The following is a 20,786-nucleotide window of genomic DNA, read 5'->3' as shown; positions in this document are numbered from 1 at the left end:
GATTTTGATTTATTTAAAATAGAAATACAAATTTATTTTTCTTTCATTTTTAACATAAGACATCAATCAATAAACATGTAGACTCAGTTCTCTCATTACAGTTTTGTTCTTCATTTTTTTTTTAACAAATAGACTTCAATTTTTTCCACCTTTTCTTGCTTTTTGATGAGAGCATTTAAGTTCTACTCCCTTAGCAAATTTCAGTTATACAATATAGAATTATTAACTATAGTCATCACATTACATGTTAGATTCCCAGATCTTATTCATCTTATAACTAGAAGTTGTACCCTCCTTTTCACCCTGTTCAGTACTCCAACCTTCCACACTCTGACCTTCTGTGCTTTACATTACTTATTAAATATAAGAGCTTTTTTAAAAGTATTTAATAATCCTCTTTCTGATGTGTTATATGTTAAGAAATGCTTCAAACTGAAGTAAGTTCTTCCTCTACAAGCAACTAGATTTTTCTCTATAAAAACTTAGATTTGGGATCCGTCAGGGATCTTCTATTAAAATGTAGATACTTTGGTGGGGGCACACCAAAAATATTAAGACTTCTAACACCTGCACTTTTAATCAACATACAAACAATGAACACTTTTGTTCATGTGAAAGTGAAGTTGCTCCGTCGTATCCGACTCTTTCCGATCCCATGGACTGTAGCCTACCAGGCTCCTCCGTCCATGGGATTTTCCAGGTAAGAGTACTGGAGTGGGTTGCTATTTCCTTTGTTCATATACTTAACAACTATTTATTGAGTGCCTTCCAAGTCCCAAGAACAGTGCTAAGGCCCTGAGAAAATAGACCAAACAACAGGCAGAATCCCCGTCTTCTTGAAATTTACATTCTAGCAGGAAGAGACAGGTAAATAAGTAATCAAATCAATAAATGAGATCATCCAAGAATACAATGGTTCTATAATGAGCCCCTATTTAATGTACTACTAAATAAGAAAAAATGCTGTAAGTTACATTATGACATAATGCTAAGATATAATTCACGGTTAAAATGACAAAAAAATCCCTGATGCATCCTGTTTAAAAATCATCAGGCTTCCCTGACAGTTCAGTTGGTAAAGAATCCGCCTGCAATTCAGGAGACCCCGGTTCAATTCCTGGGTTGGGAAGATCCCCTGAAGAAGGGATAGGCTACCCACTCCAGTATTCTTGGGCTTCCCTTGAGGTTCAGCTGGTAAAGAATCCACCCTCAATGTGGTAGACCTGGATTTGATCCCTGGGTTGGGAAGATCCCCTGGAGGAGGGAAAGGCTACCACACTCCAGTATTCTGGTCTGGAGAATTTCATGGACTGTATAGTCTGTGGGATAGCAAAGAGTCAGACACGACTGGGCAACTTTCACTTTAAAAGTCATTCTTTTCAAAATTAGAGAGAATATACATCTTATAACTCATACACTGATGGTGGAAATGTAAATGGTAAAACCACTCTGAAAAAGAAGTACAGCACTTATTTTCTTATAAACAAAATACACAATTACCCTATATTCTAGCAGTCATCCTCTTCGGGTACTTATCTCAGAGAAACGAAAACTTATGCTCGCAGAAAACCCCATAAGCAAATGTTCATAACAGCTTTATCGGTAACAGTCCCAAACTGAATCTAGCACAGATGTCCCTCAACAGGTGGCACATGAATAAAACTTGGCAATTAAGCAGAGAGGAGCTACTGACACATGTAACAACTTGTGTTCTCCAGGGAATCATACTAAGCGAAAAATGACCCAGATTCAAAAAGGTTATGCGGCATGATGCCACATGTCTCACATTTTTGAAACGAGAAAAATTTGTAATGAAGCACAGGTTAGTGGTTGCAATGAGCTAGGGACAGGAGAGGGTGGAGAGGAACGCAAGAGAGAGGCAGATGTGGTTATAAAAAAGCAGCATGAGTGATCCTTGTAGTGATGAAAGTATTCAGTGCCTTGACTGTGGTGTCAGGTAAATGAAGGTACAGTAAAAACCATAGACACTAAAACACATACACCTATAAACAGAAATGAGTACAAGTAAAACTGGGGAAATCTGAATAAGATCTATGGAATATATTAATGTCAATATTCTGGTTTAATATTATGCTATAGTTTTGTGAAATGTTACCACTTAAGAGAAACTGTAAAACATACAAGGGATCTCTGTATTATTTCTTACAACTGCATGTGAATCTACAATTGTCTCAATTAAGACTTCAGTTAAGAAATGTGTGTTAGATCTTTGAAGTTTGATGACTATTGTGAAAGAAAGTACAGTAATAAACATTGGACTGGAGGCAGGGGATGCTGCTATAAACAAGATGACAGAGAAGGGCGCCCACAGAGGAGGGGACGGTGAGCGGAGCCCTGAAGGATGAGAAGAGTTCAGCCATGATGGTGGAGGGAGTCCCTTGCAGGTATGAGGGCTTTAGGGCGAGAAAGGGCTCGAGGGCTGGCAAAGCTGGAGCCTAACTCTTAGCAGCTTCAGGGAGAGCGGGGTCTGGAAAAAGGTCAGGGTCAAACTATGATAAGAAGTTAGGATTTTATGCTAAAAGCAAAGAAAAGCCTTAGCAGCCATTAGGCAAGAATCAGGACCACAGTGAGAAGAAGCGTGGGTGTCTGGAGGAAAATGGTGCCAGGAGATGGCCACCATGCCTCAATGACGTCATCACTTTGCCTGGGGGCAGTGGTGGCTAAACTCATGGCCTTGGTGCCAGCTCTGGCATATTCTCCCTAAACATTTCCAAGAACTTCCATCACTGTTGTCACCAGAAGCATCTGGAAAAGGACAATTACAGGGTAGGGTTCCTTCAGCAGGACCAGCTCTGCAATTTTGTGTGCTAAACTCTTAAGAATCTGTTTGCATGCATTTCTCTGCTAGGAGAGGCCGAAAGTTACATCATAGACATGTTCAGTATCAAGTAGCTAAAGTCCTTTAAATGTTCAGTTTTGTGCTTGATGCCAATTTTATGTCACGACTTGAGATTTGGGGCTTATTCTACAGAAATAAAAGTTTTCACAATTTATTTTCAAAGGCATAAACATTTTAAACACTTCAGTGACCAACTTAAGGAATGTCTAATGAATTTACTGATTAAAAACTAAAATTATATGTTAAAGTATAACACTGCACATTATAAACAGCACAATTTTAAATTATACCAAAGTTCACAACATTTTCTTCTAACCACTTTCAACACCCTTGCTCTGTCTTTCTGTAAACAGCATCTCTGATATTCAGCTTCACAAGCTATTAAGGGCAAATACATTTTTATATATTAAACTAACAAAAAAAATCAGTGTGGGTGAGATTACAGCAGATATGCTTCATTCATGTATTACTGTCATATTTATAATATGTTGGGTTGGCCAAAAAGTTGGTTTGGCTTTCCCACATGATGTTATGAAAAAGCCAAACAAACTTTTTGGCCAACCCAATATTTGGACTTGCTTTTCATATAAAATTAATGTCTTCAAACACCTATCAAGGAAACCTGATGTTCCAGACACTCCCCTATACGTCATCTGGTAAGGGCAGCCTAGCTGAGAAAGCATTTAACTCTGTGGTATTGGAAGCTTTAAAATAATCAATATTGCATAGTTAGTCTTATAATTAATATTTGGTATAATATAATATAATAATATTTGGTCTTGGTTATAAGACCAAACATTGCAGGTATCACCACATGTGAGGAGCTGGAAATCTGCCTTCCTCTTTAACTCAGAAATCTCACACTTCTGAGGGACATATCGCCAACTGCTGCCGCTGTCGTTACCAGCGCTGTCACTGCCCCACCACATGCCCGGCATCATGCTGAAAGACTGCAGCAGTCACGCAGTCAGCTGGTTATCTACCCCGACATCCATTCTCCACTTTTATAGCTATGTCCAGATGATAAAATCTGGACATGGTCTGTACCTATTTCTGGACACAGTCTGTATTTTTTCTATTTCTCCAGGAATAAAAATGCATTTTCAATAACTTGTGAACCTCTGGCCCACCCCAAACCTCCTCAGGACTTCATGAAGAGCAGCTGTTAAGCACTTCAACCCACCACACGTACTTCTGGGTAACTTCTATTAAATTTCACTAGTATGGGAGTGTGCATGTGTGTATTCTCTTCTTAATGTCCTAAAACATCATCAGTAGATTATATAATTCAGCATACAGCTAAAGAATATATACAGGAAAAACAGTAACATCCAAATCACAGAACATAAGGAAAAGATTACCTTCATTAACAGAGAATTATTCCAAGATTTTACAAGTTCAATAGCTCTTAGGTCTTGCCAACTAATGAAGTTGTGGAAATGCTTTCCTGTTTTCCTAAGAAAGATGGAAACAGTATTTTGAGACTCATTATACATCAGTGACTACATTATTTAAAAGATCTGCCGCCATAAGAGGAAACAAATTTAGAGGCCAAACTGTAATTTCAACATATGATTTAACTAGGTGGGGCTCTCTGAATGTCTCTTCTTTTTGATTTGACAAATTGAGCACATTTTGTAACAATTACGTGATATATAGCAAAAAATTTTCAATCAGATTCTATCCAAAAAGCTATCCTTTTTGAAGCACGACAATGCTTCCAAAAACAAAGCAAAACTGACGAAACATCTTTAAAGATGCTGATACAACTTTAAAAGCAAGAAAAAGAAGCCAATGCTTTTTCCTTTCATTGTACTTATCTTGATGTACACAATCAGATAAAAACTGTACCTACAGGAGATCAGTCCTGGGTGCTCATTGGAAGGACTGATGTTGAAGCTGAAACTCCAATACTTTGACTACCTGGTGTGAAGAGCTGACTCATTTGAAAAGACCCTGATGCTGGGAAAGATTGAGGGCAGGAGGAGAAGGGGATGACGGAGGATGAGATGGTTGGATGGCATCACCGACTCAATGGACATGGGTTTGGGTGGACTCTGGGAGTTGCTGATGGACAGGGAGGCCTGGCGTGCTGCAGTTCATGGGGTCGCAAAGAGTCGGACACGACTGAGTGACTGAACTGAACTGAACAGGAGTGCTGAAATGTAGCTTTATCCTACTTTACGCTTCTCAACTTTAGGACTAGTTAGTCACTGGCAACCTACCAGGCTTCCCAAAATTTGTCCAAAAATAAATAAATCCAACAAACTGGGTCAACACTACAATAAAAGTATAGCTCTACGAAATATAGTAGAAATAAATACTTTTTCCTTTGAGGCTCCTGCAAATCAATCACTGTCATCCACTCAGCTCCAGCATCCAGCCCTGGCTGGCTTGCTGTCTTTCCTCCGGGAGGAAACATTACCCCTGCGTGACCATGAAAGTGAAAAAAGTCAGTGTTAGTTCCTCAGTCAAGTCCAACTCTTTGTGACCCCATGGACTATAGCCCATCAGACTCCTCTGTCCATCGAATTCTCCAGGCAAGAATACTGGAGTAGGTTACCATTTGCTTCTCCAGGGGATCTTCCTGACCCAGGGATTGAACCCAGGTCTCCCGCACTGCCGGCAAACTCTTTGCCGTCTGGGCCACCAGACCACGTGCAATTCCCCAGACTGTCATTTCCAACGCTTCTTTAGCAGTCCTCACCCAGGGTCACATCCTCAACTTTACCACCTGGAAACATTCTACCACTGGTATTCTATCACTTTGTTGTAAACCTGAAACATTGCAAATCAAGTATACTTCAACTGAAAATACAAAGTAGCTTAATGAGAGGAAAATTCTCACAGTATAATACTAAAGGGAAAAAATCAGGATTAAAAACTTTACATTCATTGCAATTCCAACTTGTTAAAAAAAAATAAGGTAAATTAACAACAACAACAACAAAACCCTCAAAACTTAACTTTGTAATATATCAGTAGGCACTGGATTGGCCAAAATGTCTGTTTGGGTTTTTCTGTACCACCTTATGGAAAAACCTGAATGAACTTTTTGGCCAACTCAATATTATTTCAGTTCTCTTAATCTTACCCCCTAAATACCTTCTGTTCCTTTAATCCCTCAAATATTCCCTTTTCTTCCTGAGAACCCCACCTAGGTTTACTCTCCTACTAGGCTTATTTACATGTTTTTCCACTTTAATGGGGGCTTCCCAGGTGACTCAGTGGTAAAGAAACCCCTGCCAATGCAGGAGACACAGGAGATGCAGTTTGATCCCCAGGTCGGGAAGATCCCTAGAGGAGGAAACGGCGACCCACTCCAGTACTCTTGCCTGGAAAATTCCATGGACAGAGGAGCCTGGTGGCTACAGTCCATAGGGTCACAGAGAGTTGGGAAGAAAAGAGTTAGACACAGCTTAGCCGCTGAACAACAACAAATCACTTTAACAACTTGCCTTCACATGCTCTCTATCAATTCTTTTTTTAATTGTGGTAAAATATACATAACATAAAGTTTACCATTTTAACCATTTTTAAGTGCACAATACAGTGGCATTAATGTTGTGTTAACATAGCCACTATCTCCAAACACTTGGGCTGTTTCCACCTTCTTGCTACTGTGAATAATGCTGCTATAAACACTGCTGTATAGTATTTGTTTGAGTCCCTGTTTTCAATTCCTTTGTGTATATATTGAGGATTAGAATTGCTGGGTCATATGGTAATTCTATGTTTAGTTTCTGAGGAACTGTCGGACAGTTTTCCACAGTGGCTGCACCATTTGACATTTCAACAACCAGTATATAACAGTTCCAATTTTTCCATATTCTTACCAACACTTGTTATTTTACATTTAAAAACTTAAAGTCATCCTGGGAGGTGTGAAGTGGTACCTCATTGTCGTTTTGGTTTGCATTTCCCCAACAAGAATTTTTCATGTGCTTATTGACCATTTGAATATTATTCAAGCCTTTGACCATTCATAAATTCATAACTGGGTCTAGGTTTTGGTGGTATGGTTCAGCTATAGGAGTTATTTATATATTCTCGATATTAATCCTTTATCAAAGGTACAATTTGCAATATTTTCTACCATTTTGTGAGTTTTCACTCAAAGTGTCCTTTTTTTTTTCCTGGTTTTCACTTTTATTAATGGATCACAGCATTCACCTACATCATGAACAGAGTACTTCTTTTTCCCTGAATGATCACCGTTATTAGTGGGGATCACCAGAGGTGGTCACCATTATTACTACTACCAGTCAGAAAAGTGATTCTCCGTTTGTCTAGTCCTCAGTCTTAAATGAAATTAGAAGCCAAACACAGCAAGACACACATCTTCCATATTACATGCTTCAGTTTTCAGAAATCAAATTTAAGATATCAATGGCTATAAACTTTTTCAGACACATTTTTAAATTGCAAATTATACATTATGCCACAATAATTTCAACACAACTTTATTTCTTATTATTTTGGATTAAATTAGGGTAATTCTGTTTCTATTTTGGAGAATTCTAATAGTTAAGAAAATTTTTTTAAATTACTCATCATAAATAGATAAAAACATATTAATAGCATTCTTTGATGCACAAAAGTTTTTAATTTTCATGAAGTTCAACTTATCTATTTTTTTCATTTGTTAGCTGCACTTTGGATGTCATTTCAGAAATCATAATAAATCCACAGTGGTGAAGATTTTCTCTACATTTTCTTGTAAGAGTTTTCTAGATTTGTATTTTAAATTTATTTGTTGATCCATTTTTAGTTACCTTTTCTTTAATAAATTTTTATCTTTTAAAATTTTTTGGCTGCATGGCATGCGGGATTCCAGTTCCCAACCAGAGACTGAATTTGTGCCCCGCAGAGTGGGAGTGCAAAGTCCCAACCACAGGACCACCAGGGAAGTCCCCTGACTTAATTTTTATATTTGGTATATGGTAAGGGTCTTACTTCATTCTTTTGCATGTCGATGTCCAGTTTTCTCAGTATCCTTTGTTAAAAAGACTCTTCTTTCCCCATTGCCTAGTCATGGCTCCCTAGTTTCTACGGATTGCCATAACAAAGTATCACAACCTGGGTGGCTAAAAGAACAGCAATTTATTGTCTCCCAGTTCTGGAGGCTAGAAGTCCAAAATTATGGTGTTGGGTAGGGTCATGCTCCCTCTGGAACCGTAAGAGAATCTGCCCTCATCTATCCCTAGTTTCGTAGTGTGTATTAGTCACTTGGTCATGGTCGACTCTTTCAAACCCCAAGGACTGTAGACCACCAGGATCCTCTGTGCATGGGATTTTCCAGGCCAGAATACTGGAGTGGGTAGCCATTCCCTTCTCCAGGGGACCTTCCCAACCCAGGGATCTGGGGGTCTGCAGCAATCTCTGGCTTCCCCTGGCTTATAGACACATCACTCCTATCCTCCTTCCTCAGATGGTGTTGTCCCTGTGTCTGTCTTCTCATGAGGCAATCAGTCATATTTGATGAAGAGTTCACCCTACTGCATTATGACCTCATCCTAATTAAAACACTACATTTGCAATGACCCTATTTCCAAAAGTGACCGCCAAGGCAGTACTGTTGCTTTTATTGGGCTACTCCCCCAAAGCTCCCCCACTTTTAAGTGTGAGATTACTGAATCAAAGAGTAAGCCAATTTTCCAGCTCCTTAAATGTGGCAAAACTTGCTATATTTGATCTTGTAATCAGTTCTGCATAATGACTGTTCTAAAGCCACACAGTCAAATGCCTTCTCACTTAGGGTGTCCCTACCAGGTGGTACATGGAGAAGTGTAGAACATCAGTTTTCCTTGATAAGTGTTTGGAGGTGTCAATTTGATATAAAGCAAGCATGAATATATTATAGAATATGACAGCAATGCGTGAGTGAAACAAATTTGCCATATAATCTCACCCACACTGATTTTTTTGTTAGTTTAATATTTAAAAACATATCTTGCTTTAATAACTTATGAGGCTGAATACATAGGGGCTGTTTACAGGAAAGGCAGGGCAATTAAGGGAGCTGAAAGTGGTTTTAAGAAAAGGCATGAATTCTGAACCATATGGTTTTATACTGTTTGTAATGTGTAATTTTATACCTTCATATATAATTTCAGTTTGTAAAAGATAAATCTATCAAACATTCCTTACATCAACTAGTTTTTAACTCAGGTCAGTGAGATTCTTCTCTTTTTATATTTTTTTGAGTTTATTTATTTACATACGTATGTATATGGCTGTGTTGGTCTTAGTTGCAGCGTGAGGGGTCTTCACTGCATCATACAGATCTGTCCTTGCAGCACGTGGGCTCAGTAGTTGTGGCACTCGGGCTTAGCTGCCCCGAGGCACGTGGGATCTTAATTCCCCAACTAGAGCCAGAATCCACATCCCCTGCATGGGCAGGCGGATTCTTAACTACCGGACCACCAGGGAGGTCCCTTGGTGAGATACTGTAAATTTTCCTTCTTTTGAAAATAAACCTGGTAGCTCTGGAAATCTGTTCTTCCCACTCCTCGGTTATTGCCAATTCTTCCTTGCTGAGAGCTGCAGCTATCAGTTTATGACTTTTCCAAACTGGTTTTGCATCCTGTGTATTCCTTGTTACGTGTGGCCACTGATGTTTCTGAAGCTTGTTATCTTTCCTATGTGATCAGCTAGTGATCTGACACGCATTTTCTAAAACGTGTGACCCCCAAACCCCCCAAAAAGGTAATGGCCCTTTAAATCTTCCAAGAGATGTGCCAAAGGAAGCCACTGTAGCTGAGAGGGCCCTAGCCTAGGTAAGCGTCTGTGCCAGTTCTGCACGGCACTGCAAAATCCGGCAGAGTATATAGGCCCAATTTTTTTAAGTTCAGTTTTAACTGGAGGATAATTGCTTTACGTTGTGTTGGTTTCTGCTGTACAATGTGAATGAGCTGTAAGTATACATGTATCTCCTCTCTCTTGAGCCTCCCCCCCATCTAGCCCCCCATCCCACCCCTCTAGGTTGTCACAAAGTACTGATCTGAGCTCCCTGAGCTACACAGCAGCTGCCCACTAGCTATTTTACACATGATAGTATACATATTGGAGAAGGAAATTCTCCAGTATTCTTGCCTAGAGAATCCCAGGGCCAGAGGAGCCTGGTGGGCTGCCGTATACCGGGTCAGAGTCGGACACGACTGAAGCGACGCAGCAGCAGCAGCAGCAGCAGTATACATATATGCCAGTGCTGCTCTCTCAATCTGTCCCACCTTCTCCTTCCCCCACTGTGTCCACATGTCTCTTCTCTACATCTGTGTCTCTATCCTGCCCTGCAGATAGGTTCATCAGTACCATTTTTCTAGATTCCATATGCAGGCATTAATATATTTGTTTCTCTCTTTCTGACTTACTTCACTCTGTTCAATAGGCTCTGCATGTGTGCATGCTAAATCTCTTCAGTCATGTCCGACTCTTTGTGACCCTGTGGACTGTAGCCCACCAGGCTACTCTGTCCATGGGATTTTCCAGGCAAGAACACTGGAGTGGGTTGCCAAGCCCTCCTCCAGGGGATCTTCCTGACCCGGGGATTGAACCTGTGTCTCTTATGTCTGCTGCATTGGCAGGCAGGTTCTTTACCACTAGAGCCACTAGGGGCCCCAGATCTTTGTGGGACAAGATTCCCATGACCTGCCCTGGCACCTGCCCTCAGTCCTGGAAGGTGGGCTCCCTTCCCCAAATATGCAGTAGGGCTGAAGAATGGAGCTGGTGACACATGCTGTCTCTTCCCCAAGGATAGGGGTCTCTACCTTCACCCAGCAGTCCATGAGTTAATATCAGGACAGGTCAGGTTCCAGAGTTTTGAAAGAGCTTGTTCCAATCTTTCCCAATCAGCAGTTGCTGTGGTGGAGGAACCAATCTCTACAGCTTCCCACTCCACTATTGTGGTGATGTCACTCTCTACCCCTAGACTTTCAAGTTACCTACCTACCTTTTCAATACCTAACCTGGGATCACTCTTTCCTCTGGGTTCACTTTCAATGTCAGAACCACTGAGAGAAGCTGGAAGAAAGTCATACAGCCTTGTTAATTGGTAGCAGCCCCTACTTATGAGATATAAGCTCATCTCCTCCCTCAGAGTCACTAAAACTGATGAATGTCTTTCTCCTATCACTAATTAGTTTCCTCTCCATTCCTCATCAAGGGCTCATCTAAGTGTTCACCAGATTTCTCCAGACCTAGGCCACCACTGGCTTCTTGTTTCTCAAAGGAAGTCAGGACACAGGGAATGATCTTCTTCCACTTACCACTCCTCCACCAGCTACACCTTCAGCCATTGTGGGTCTCTCTCTTGGTCCAGAGGAGAAGCTTTCTTTCTCCAAGTCTAAGGCTGGCACCTCCACTTGGCCTTCCTCTCTTCTACTACTTTATTTCACAAACACTACTTCAGCTGTCTTCTGTAAATATGCTTAAGTCTCCCCATCTTTGACCAAAACCAAAATTCCTGATACACCCAGCTAAGTTCTCTCAGTGTTTCCTCATCACCTCCCACTATCTCGACTACATACAATTCGAATGCAGTGTAGATTCCCAATCATTCATGAAAATTATATTCACCATGGCCAACAATATATTCCTTTCTATTTTTCTGGCAGCATGGCTTGTGGGATCTTAGTTCCCCAACCAGGGATTAAACCCACACCCTTGGCAGTGAAAGTGCAGAGTCCTAATCACTGGACTGCCAGGAAATTAACCCTAATGTATTTCTAATTCCCAGATTTACAGGATCCTTTTCCATCATCTGACTTGACCTTTCTGCAGTACTGGCTTCAGATGATCACTTCCTCCTTCCTAGAACAGTCACTGTCCTAAGTTTCCATGGTACCACTGTACTGTTTCTCCTCCTTCCTTTCTAAGCATGTCTCTTGAGTTTTCTCTGCAGATTTTTCTTCCACTGACTGCCAGGTACACGCTGGTGTTTGCTGAGGGCTGCATCTGTAGTCTCTCTCTTTTTAACTAGCTGCTCTCTCGGAAATCTGACCCACATTCACGGACTCTCCCAATCCTCATCTCTAGGGCAAGTCTCTCACTTAAGTTCCATCCCCTCACAAATAAATAACTGCTTTCCTCCTATCTCCCAAGACTGAACTTCCCTGGTGGTTCAGTGGTTAAGACTCCATGCTTCCAATGCAGGGGGCCCAGGTTCAACCCCTGGTTGGGGAAGTCCTGCACGTCTTGCAGTGCAGCTAAAACAAAACAAAACAAAGATTGTTCATGCCATCTCAAAAGCCACATGTCTAACCAATGCCCTTGTCTAACCAAACCTGCTGCTCCTCTCCCTCTGGTGTGTCACACCTGAGCTAACAGTATCTTTCCGCTGCTACAGCCAAAAACTTGGGCAGGGAAGGTTCATCCTAAGTCTTCAGAGAGATCCCTTAAATCCCAGGAGCTTACATACTACTAAAGAATGTACTGTGCAGTGGTGGTTCAGGAAGTCTTGCAAAGGAGACGAGACACCTTGAAGATGCAGAGGATAGAGGCTGGCCATTGGAAGTTAACAACAGACAAATTGAGAGCAATCTTCGAAGCTGATCCTTGTACAACTACATGAGAAGCTGCTGAAGACTCAATGTCAACCTTTCTAAGGTTGTTCAGCATTTGAAACAAATTTGAAAGGTGAAAAAGCTCAGTAAGTGGGTGCCTTGTGAGCTGACTGAAAAAAAAAATCGTCCTTTTGAAGTGTCATCTTTTCTTATTCTACACAACAATGAACTATTTCTCTATCAGACTGTGACATGTGATGAAAAGGGGATTGTATATGTCAACTGGCTATGACCAGCTCAGTGGCTGGACTGAGAAGCTCCAAAGAACTTCCCACAGTCAAATCAAACTTGCACCAAACAAAGGTTACGGTCACTGTTTGGTGGTCTTCTGCCCGTCTGAACCACTACAGCTTTCCAAATCCTGGAGAAACCATTACATCTGCGAAGTATGTTCAGCAAATCAATGAGATGCACCAAAAACTACAACGCCTGCAGCCAGGATTGGTCAACAGAAAGGACCAATTCTTCTCCACGACAATGCCCAATGGCACACTGTACAACCAACACTTCAAAAGTTGAACAAACTGGGCTTCCTATTCATCTGAATATTCATCCTTCACATTTACCTGTTCTCTGGCCAACCAACTACCACTTCTTCAAGCACCTCGACAGCTTTTTGCAGAAAAAACACTTCCACAACCAGCAGGATGCAGAAAATGCTTTCCAAGAGTTTGTCGAACCCCAAAGCACAGCTTTTTATGCTACAGGAATAAACAAACTTACTTTTTATTGGCAAATAAGTGTTGACTACAATGATTCCTATTTTGATTAATGTGTTTGAACCTAGTCATAATGATTTAAAATTCACAGTCCGAAACCATAATTACATTTGCACCAACCTAATAAAACAGTCAGGGAAGGTTCCTTAGAAATGCTCTTTGAGGTGAGATCCAAGTGAAAAGAAAGGTAATTTCTTGGGTAAGACAGCTGCAGGCAGGGGGAGGAGCAGGTGCAAAGCCTGCAGCTAGGAAAGTGTTCAAGAAACATTAGCAGGCAGATGCGGCTGTAGCACATGTAGTAATAACTCATGTTTCAACATTCACTTAGCAGTGACTTAGGTTTGCTTTCACTCTATCTGTGGAGAAAAGGAGGGAAAGCAGAAAAGGCAATATTGTAAACAAATTGCCCGAGACCTCTCTAACACAGTATACCATTCTGTGGCTCTAAATATATTTTGTATCATAAATAATTAGTGAGAGCCATTAACATAAGTAGCAAGTGCCACAATAAAAGCTGTATGCGGTACTGGAGGAACACAGAGCAATTGCAATACTTGCATCACCAGCATATAAATTCCTAGAGTGTGGCTGTTCTGATTCATTTTTATATTCAATTCAGTAGTCAGCACAATGCTTTACTTTCAATGAGCCAGTTACTGAGTGAACTGTGGTGCAATGATTCATGGTTTATATTACTAATTGGCACACACCCTGGTCCGAGGTTAGTTGGTAGAAGCTTCCCTGAGAGACACAGTGACAGAAGAAAGAAAACAGAAGAAAGAAAACAACTCAGGATTTTTTTTTTAGAGCACTCAGAATGGAAGAGATATTTACAGTTGTTTTAGAAAACAGGCTAACCACAAACACTGATCAAACAAATTGAAAAAATGTTTAACCTGAAGCATATGAAGAAAACAAGGACTGAAAAAAAAGGTAACAAATGAGTTTCTTGGCATCTGAAGGGGGGGAAAATGAGGAGGAAAAAATAAAAAGAGCGTTCAAAGTTTTAGACTTCCTAACATCAATTTTAAGGAAAACGACATTTCTGTGGCCATAACAGAATACACTATGGACACAGAAGGGGAAAACAATGAGCTATGAAGGGGAGGTGCTGGTTGTGACTGGAATGAACAACAGGTGGTTCCCCAGGGTCAAACCTGCCTCTCTTTTTCTCTCAAAAATGAAGAAGTACTTCCTGTTGGCTCAGGGCTGGGCCCATTCCTATGTTGTGTCTTAGCTGTTTGTTGGGGAGGTATAGAACCTGTCAGCATTATATGTCACCATGGCTCCTGGGAACCAGGGAACAGAATAAAACCCCATAATTTTAAGGAATTATAAAAGATGCAGGAAGCCTTATGTGTCCGGGTCTTGGGGGAAAATATCCAGTGTTTCAATTCCCATGAAGTTTTCAAAACGCATGAAAGAATACAGATATCTCACAAAAGACAGCAAAGAAGAAAATTCATAATTAATTGCTTTAGGAAAACAACACAACAGCAGCCCCAGTAAGGGAAATGAACTGTCTTGGAATCTGACTCTATTTCTCCTAAAAGTGAGGCAGCATGGTTCTACTGCTGCATAAAATCTTTGCTTCCGCCTAGGGTAAACTTGCTGCCACAAATGACCCTGCTTTGCAGGTTCTGATGAAAGCAATTTCTGTGGCCAATAACCCAATTTCCAAATCCAACTAAATGTGACACATGCAATTAGCTATCTTTAGGGACGCTCTCCTGCCCCCACTTCACCAATTTGCCTAGGTCCTGAATTGCCAGCATTGACATTCTGATTCCCTTTAATTTGGGGGGGGGTAGGCAGGACTTCCCTGGTGTTCCAGGGCTTAAGACTCCACATTTCCACTGCAGGAGGCCTGGGTTTGATCCCTGGTCCTAGAACTAATATCCTGCATGCCACTCAATGTATCCAAAAATAAATTAAAAAATCAGTTGGGGGGTTGGGAAGGGGGAAGAAACTCATTGTACAAATCCTCAGCCCTTGATTGGCCTCCAACTAATAAAATAATATTAAAAAAAAAAATCCTCAGCCTTCTTCTCTTCTATCCATATAATCTCTACCAGAGAACACACATTAATTCCTCACACTTCATCTGCATCAGTGGTTCTCAACTGGGAGTTCTCTGTCTCCCAGGCACATGTGGTAATGTGTGGAGACATTTTTAGTTGTGAAACTTAGGAAGCGGGGTGCTAATGGTATCTAATGGAGAGAGGCCAGGGAGGCTTCTAAACACACTACAATGCCCAGGATGTCCCCCAAGAACAAAGAATCATCTGGCCTAAAATGGCAACAGTGCCACTGGCTAGAAACGCTGAGCCCCACAGAAGACTTGAATCCACTTGCTCCTTCATCTGACTAATGTACTACTCTGTGTCCAAGACAACTAGGTGGAGAGTCGGGGTGAGGAGGAGGTTATGGGGCAACTGCAGATGCAGGCATCAACCTGTAATTCAGATTATGCTCTTAAAGAAAGAGTATCTATCTGGAGGAAATGAACCACCTGTCTGGGGAAAATTCACATCCCAAATCAAACACTTTATCGTGTTTCCTTCCACTCACCCTCATCACCACCTGACTCATTCCTTCTCTTATATTCTCTATAGTTTCTATCATGTCCTCCCAAAGATCAAAAACAGTAATATTGGGAAATTTTTAAAATTAAACAATTTTTTCCTGAAGTATATGTCACTTGCAATATTGTATTAGTTTCAGGTGGATAACACATTAATTCAATATTTTTATAGAATAAAATCCATAGAAAGATATTATCAAATACGGTCTCTATACCCTGTGCTGCACATAACATCCTTGTAACTTGGTATTTTTTAACTGGCACTTTGTAACTTAATCTCCTTCACCTATTTTTGACTGAACCCTCACACCTCTCCCCTCTGGTAACCACTCGTTTATTCTCTGTATTGGTGAGCCTGTTTCTGTCTTGTTATATTTGTTCATTTGTTTGCATATTTGATTGATTTGTTCTGCACAGTAAGTGAAAACACAGTACTTGTCTTTCTCTAACTTTATTTCACCAAGCATAATACATAATATTGTATAATTTTATGCAAACAGTTCTCTATGTATATTTGCTGATGTCCAGTCACTAAGCTGTGTCCACCTCTTTGCGACCCCATGGAGTGCAGCATGCCAGGCTCCTCTGTCCTCCACTCTCTCCTGGAGTTTGCTCAAATTCATGTTTATTGAGTCACCATTATCTAGCCATCTCATCCTCTGCCGCCCCCTTCTCCTTTTGCCTTTAATCTTTCTCAGCCTCAGAATCTTTTCCAATGAGGCAGCATTTCACATCAAATGACCAAAGTACTGGCGCTTCAGCTCTGGAATTAGTCCTTCCAATAAATATTCAAAGCTTATTTATATATTATAACTTATTTATCCTTACACCTGTTAACGGACATTTAGGGTGCTTCCATGTCTTGGCCACTGTAAATAATGCTGCCATAAGCACTAAGGTGACTATCTTTTCAAATCAGTGTTTTCATTAGATAAATAAATACCCAGAAGTGGGACTGCTGAACCATATTCATTGCTGCTGTTGTTCCATCGCTAAGTTGTGTCCAACTCTTTGTGACCCCATGGACTGTCGCCCACCAGGCTTCTCCATCCATGGGAAATCCTAACCAAGAATATATTGGTGACTTCAGACTATACTACAAAGCCACAGTCATCAAGACAGTATCGTACTGGCACAAAGACAGAAATATAGATCAATGGAACAGAATAGAAAGCCCAGAGATAAATCCACGAACCTATGGACACCTTATCTTCGACAAAGGAGGCAAGGATATACAATGGAAAAAAGACAACCTCTTTAACAAGTGGTGCTGGGAAAACTGGTCAACCACTTGTAAAAGAATGAAACTAGAACACTTTCTAACACCATACACAAAAATAAACTCAAAATGGACTAAAGATCTAAATGTAAGACCAGGAACTATAAAACTCCTAGAGGAGAACATAGGCAAAACACTCTCTGACATAAATCACAGCAAGATCCTCTATGACCCACCTCCCAGAATATTGGAAATAAAAGCAAAAATAAACAAATGGGACCTAATGAAACTTAAAAGCTTTTGCACAACAAAGGAAACTATAGGTGAAAAGACAGCCCTCAGACTGGGAGAAAATAATAGCAAACGAAGCAACAGACAAAGGATTAATCTCAAAAATATACAAGCAACTCCTGCAGCTCAATTCCAGAAATATAAATGACCCAATCAAAAAATGGGCCAAAGAACTAAACAGACATTTCTCCAAAGAAGACATACAGATGGCTAACAAACACATGAAAAGATGCTCAACATCACTCATTATCAGAGAAATGCAAATCAAAACCACAATGAGGTACCATTACACACCAGTCAGGATGGCTGCTATCCAAAAGTCTACAAGCAATAAATGCTGGAGAGGGTGTGGAGAAAAGGGAACCCTCTTACACTGTTGGTGGGAATGCAAACTAGTACAGCCGCTATGGAGAATAGTGTGGAGATTTCTTAAAAAACTGGAAATAGAACTGCCATATGACCCAGCAATCCCACTCCTGGGCATACACACCGAGGAAACCAGATCTGAAAGAGACACGTGCACCCCAGTGTTCATCGCAGAACTGTTTATAATAGCCAGGACATGGAAGCAACCTAGATGCCCATCAGCAGACGAATGGATAAGGAAGCTGTGGTACATATACACCATGGAATATTACTCAGCCATTAAAAAGAATTCATTTGAATCAATTCTAATGAGATGGATGAAGCTGGAGCCCATTATACAGAGTGAAGTAAGCCAGAAAGATAAAGACCATTACAGTATACTAACACATATATATGGAATTTAGAATGATGGTAATGATAACCCTATATGCAAAACAGAAAAAGAGACACAGATGTACAGAACAGACTTTGGGACTCTGTGGGAGAAGATAAGGGTGGGATGTTTCGAGAGAACAGCATTGAAACATGTATATTATTTAGGGTGAAACAGATCACCAGCCCAGGTTGGATGCATGAGACAAGTGCTCGGGCCTGGTGCACTGGGAAGACCTAGAGGGATCGGGTAGAGAGGGAGGTGGGAGGGGGGATCAGGATGGGGAATACATGTAAATCCATGGCTGATTCATGTCAATGTATGACAAAAACCACTACAATACTGTAAAGTAATTAGCCTCCAACTAATAAAGATTAAAAAAAAAAAAAGAATATATTGGAAGTGGTTGCCATTTCCTTCTCCAGGGGATACTCCCAACCCAGGGACTGAACCCACATCTCCTGCTTGGCAGGAGGATTCTTTACCACTGTACTATCTGGGAAGTCTGCTGAATCATATGGTAGTTCTTAATTTTTTTTAGTTTTTAATTTTTAAAGAACTTCCATACTGATTTTCATAGTGGCTGCACCAATTTACATTCTCACCAACAGTACACAAGGGTTCCCTTTTCTCCACATCATTGCCAACAATTGTTACTTTTTATCTTTTTGATAACAATCATTCTAATACATGTGAAGTGACATCTTGTTGTGATTCTGAATTGCATTTCCCTGATAAGTGATGTTGAGCATCTTTTCACGTGTATGTTGGGCATGTCTTCTTTAAAAAAAATGTCTGTTAAGATTTTCTGCCCATTTTTAAATTGGATTGGCTAGGCTATTTTTTTCATATTTTGGTGTATGAAGTGAAATGAAAACTACTCAGTCGTGTCAGACTCTTTGCAACCCTATGGACATAGAATTCCCCAGGCAAGAATATACTGGTGTGGGTAGTCATTACCTTCTCCAGGGGATCTTCCCAAGTCAGGGATCAAACCCACATCTCCCACATTGCAGGTGGATTCTTTACCGTCTGAACCACCAGCAAATACATTGTGTTGTATGAGTCCTTTTTACATTTTGGATATTAAACCCTTACCAGACTATCATTTGCAACTATCTTCTCCCATTTGGTGGGTTCCTTGTTTCGTGATGGTTTCCTTCACTGTGCAGAAGCTTTTGAGTTTGATTAGCTCCCATTTATTTTTCCTTTTTTTCCCCCTCGCCTGAAGAAACAGAACCAAAGAAACAAAGCCTTAGCCAGTGTCAAAGAGTGAACTGCCTGTGTTTTCTTCCAGTTTTATGATTTTAGGCCTTTCATTTAGGTCTTTATTCATTTTGAGTTAATTTTTGTAAATGAGGTGAGAAAATGTTCTAATTTCATTCTTTTATGTGTATCTGTCTAGTTTTCCCAATAGCACTTATTGAAGAGTCTTTTTTAAAAAAATTATATATTTTTGCCTCCTTTACTATAGATTAATTGAGCATGTGTGCATGGGTTTATTTCTGGGCTCTTTATTCTATATGTCTGTTTTTGTGCTGGTACCACATTGCTTTGATTACTTTAGCCTTGTAGTATAGTCTGAGGTCAGAGACCACGACCCGCAACTTTGTTCTTTATGCTCAAGACTACTTTACTATTCAGGGTCTTTTTGGTTTCATACAAATTTTAGGACTATTTGTTTTAGTTCTGTGAAAAATGTCATAAGTATTTTGATAGGGACTGCATTAGATCTGTAGACTGTTTTGGGTAGTATGGGTATTTTAATAGTATTAATTCTTCTAACTCAGAAACATGAGATATTTTTCCATTTATTTATATTGTCTTCAATTTCCTTCATCAATGTCTTATAGGTTTCAGAATACAGGTCCTTCACTTCCTTCATTAAATTTATACCTAGATATTTTATTCTTTTTGATTTGATTATAAATTGAATTGTTTTCTTATTAGTGTATAGAAATGCAACAAATTTCTGTACATTAATCTGGTATTCTGAAACTTTACTGAATTCATTTATTAGTCAAATAGGTTTTTTTTTTTTTTTTGGTGGAGTCCAAGATTTTCCTTTATATAGTATTATATCATCTGCAAACAGTGGTAGTTTTACTTCTTTCCTTCCAATCTAAATGCCTTTTCTTTTTCTGGTGTGATTGCTGTGGCTAGGACTTCCAATACTATATTAAATAGAAATGGCAAGAGTGGGCATCCTCATCTGTTCCTGATCTTATAGGAAACACTTCCAGCTTTTCACCATTGAGTATGAGGCCAAGTGTTGATAGGTCATATGGCCTTTATTATGTTGATGTTTGTTCCTTTTATACCAACTTTGTTCAGAGTTTTTATCATGAATGCATATTGAGTTTTGCTAAATGCTTTTTCGGAATCTATTGAGATGATCATGTGATTTTTATCCTTGATTTTGTTAATCATGTTAATTGATTTGCAGATATTAAACCACCTTTGCATTCCTAGAATAAATACTACTTGATCATGATGTATGATTTTTTTTAATATATTGCTGATTTGGTTTGCTCATATTTTGTTGTGTATTCTTGTATCTATTTCATCAGAGATATAGGCTTGTAACTTCTTTTATAGTATCTTTATCTGATTTTGGTATCAGGGTAATGCTGGCCTCATAGGATGAGGTGGGAAGTGTTCTCTCCTCATTAATTTTTTAAAACTGTTTGTTTGAGAAGGCTATAGATAATAACTCTTCTTAAAATTTTGGTAGAATTGATCCATGAAGTCATCTAGTCCCAGACTTTTGTTTGTTGGGAGTCCTTTGATTGCTGATTCAATACTAATAAA

General features: G+C 39.9%; 1 protein-coding gene and 1 non-coding gene across 4 annotated transcripts in view; one reads left to right on the top strand and one right to left on the bottom strand.

The window, feature by feature from the left end:
* Window positions 1-20,786, bottom strand: part of GK5 (glycerol kinase 5) — an 84,883-nt gene that overhangs the window by 45,510 nt on the left and 18,587 nt on the right. For 2 of the 3 annotated variants that reach the window (XM_065942851.1, XM_065942852.1), the window contains exon 4: window positions 4,222-4,315. In XM_065942851.1, the coding sequence (XP_065798923.1) occupies window positions 4,222-4,315 (94 nt within the window). Of the gene's footprint in view, window positions 1-4,221; window positions 4,316-19,073; window positions 19,201-20,786 lie in introns of those variants that run through there. The other variant, XM_065942853.1, reaches the window with a different exon arrangement.
* Window positions 11,971-12,043, top strand: TRNAW-CCA (transfer RNA tryptophan (anticodon CCA)). Its single transcript has one exon. It is a non-coding gene; the product is annotated as a tRNA-Trp (tRNA).

The sequence above is a fragment of the Muntiacus reevesi genome, chromosome 8, assembly GCF_963930625.1.
Source record: "Muntiacus reevesi chromosome 8, mMunRee1.1, whole genome shotgun sequence".
NCBI lineage: Eukaryota > Metazoa > Chordata > Mammalia > Artiodactyla > Cervidae > Muntiacus > Muntiacus reevesi.
The sequence above is the reverse complement of the archived record's forward strand: the minus strand, read 5'-3'. Positions and strand labels throughout refer to the sequence as shown.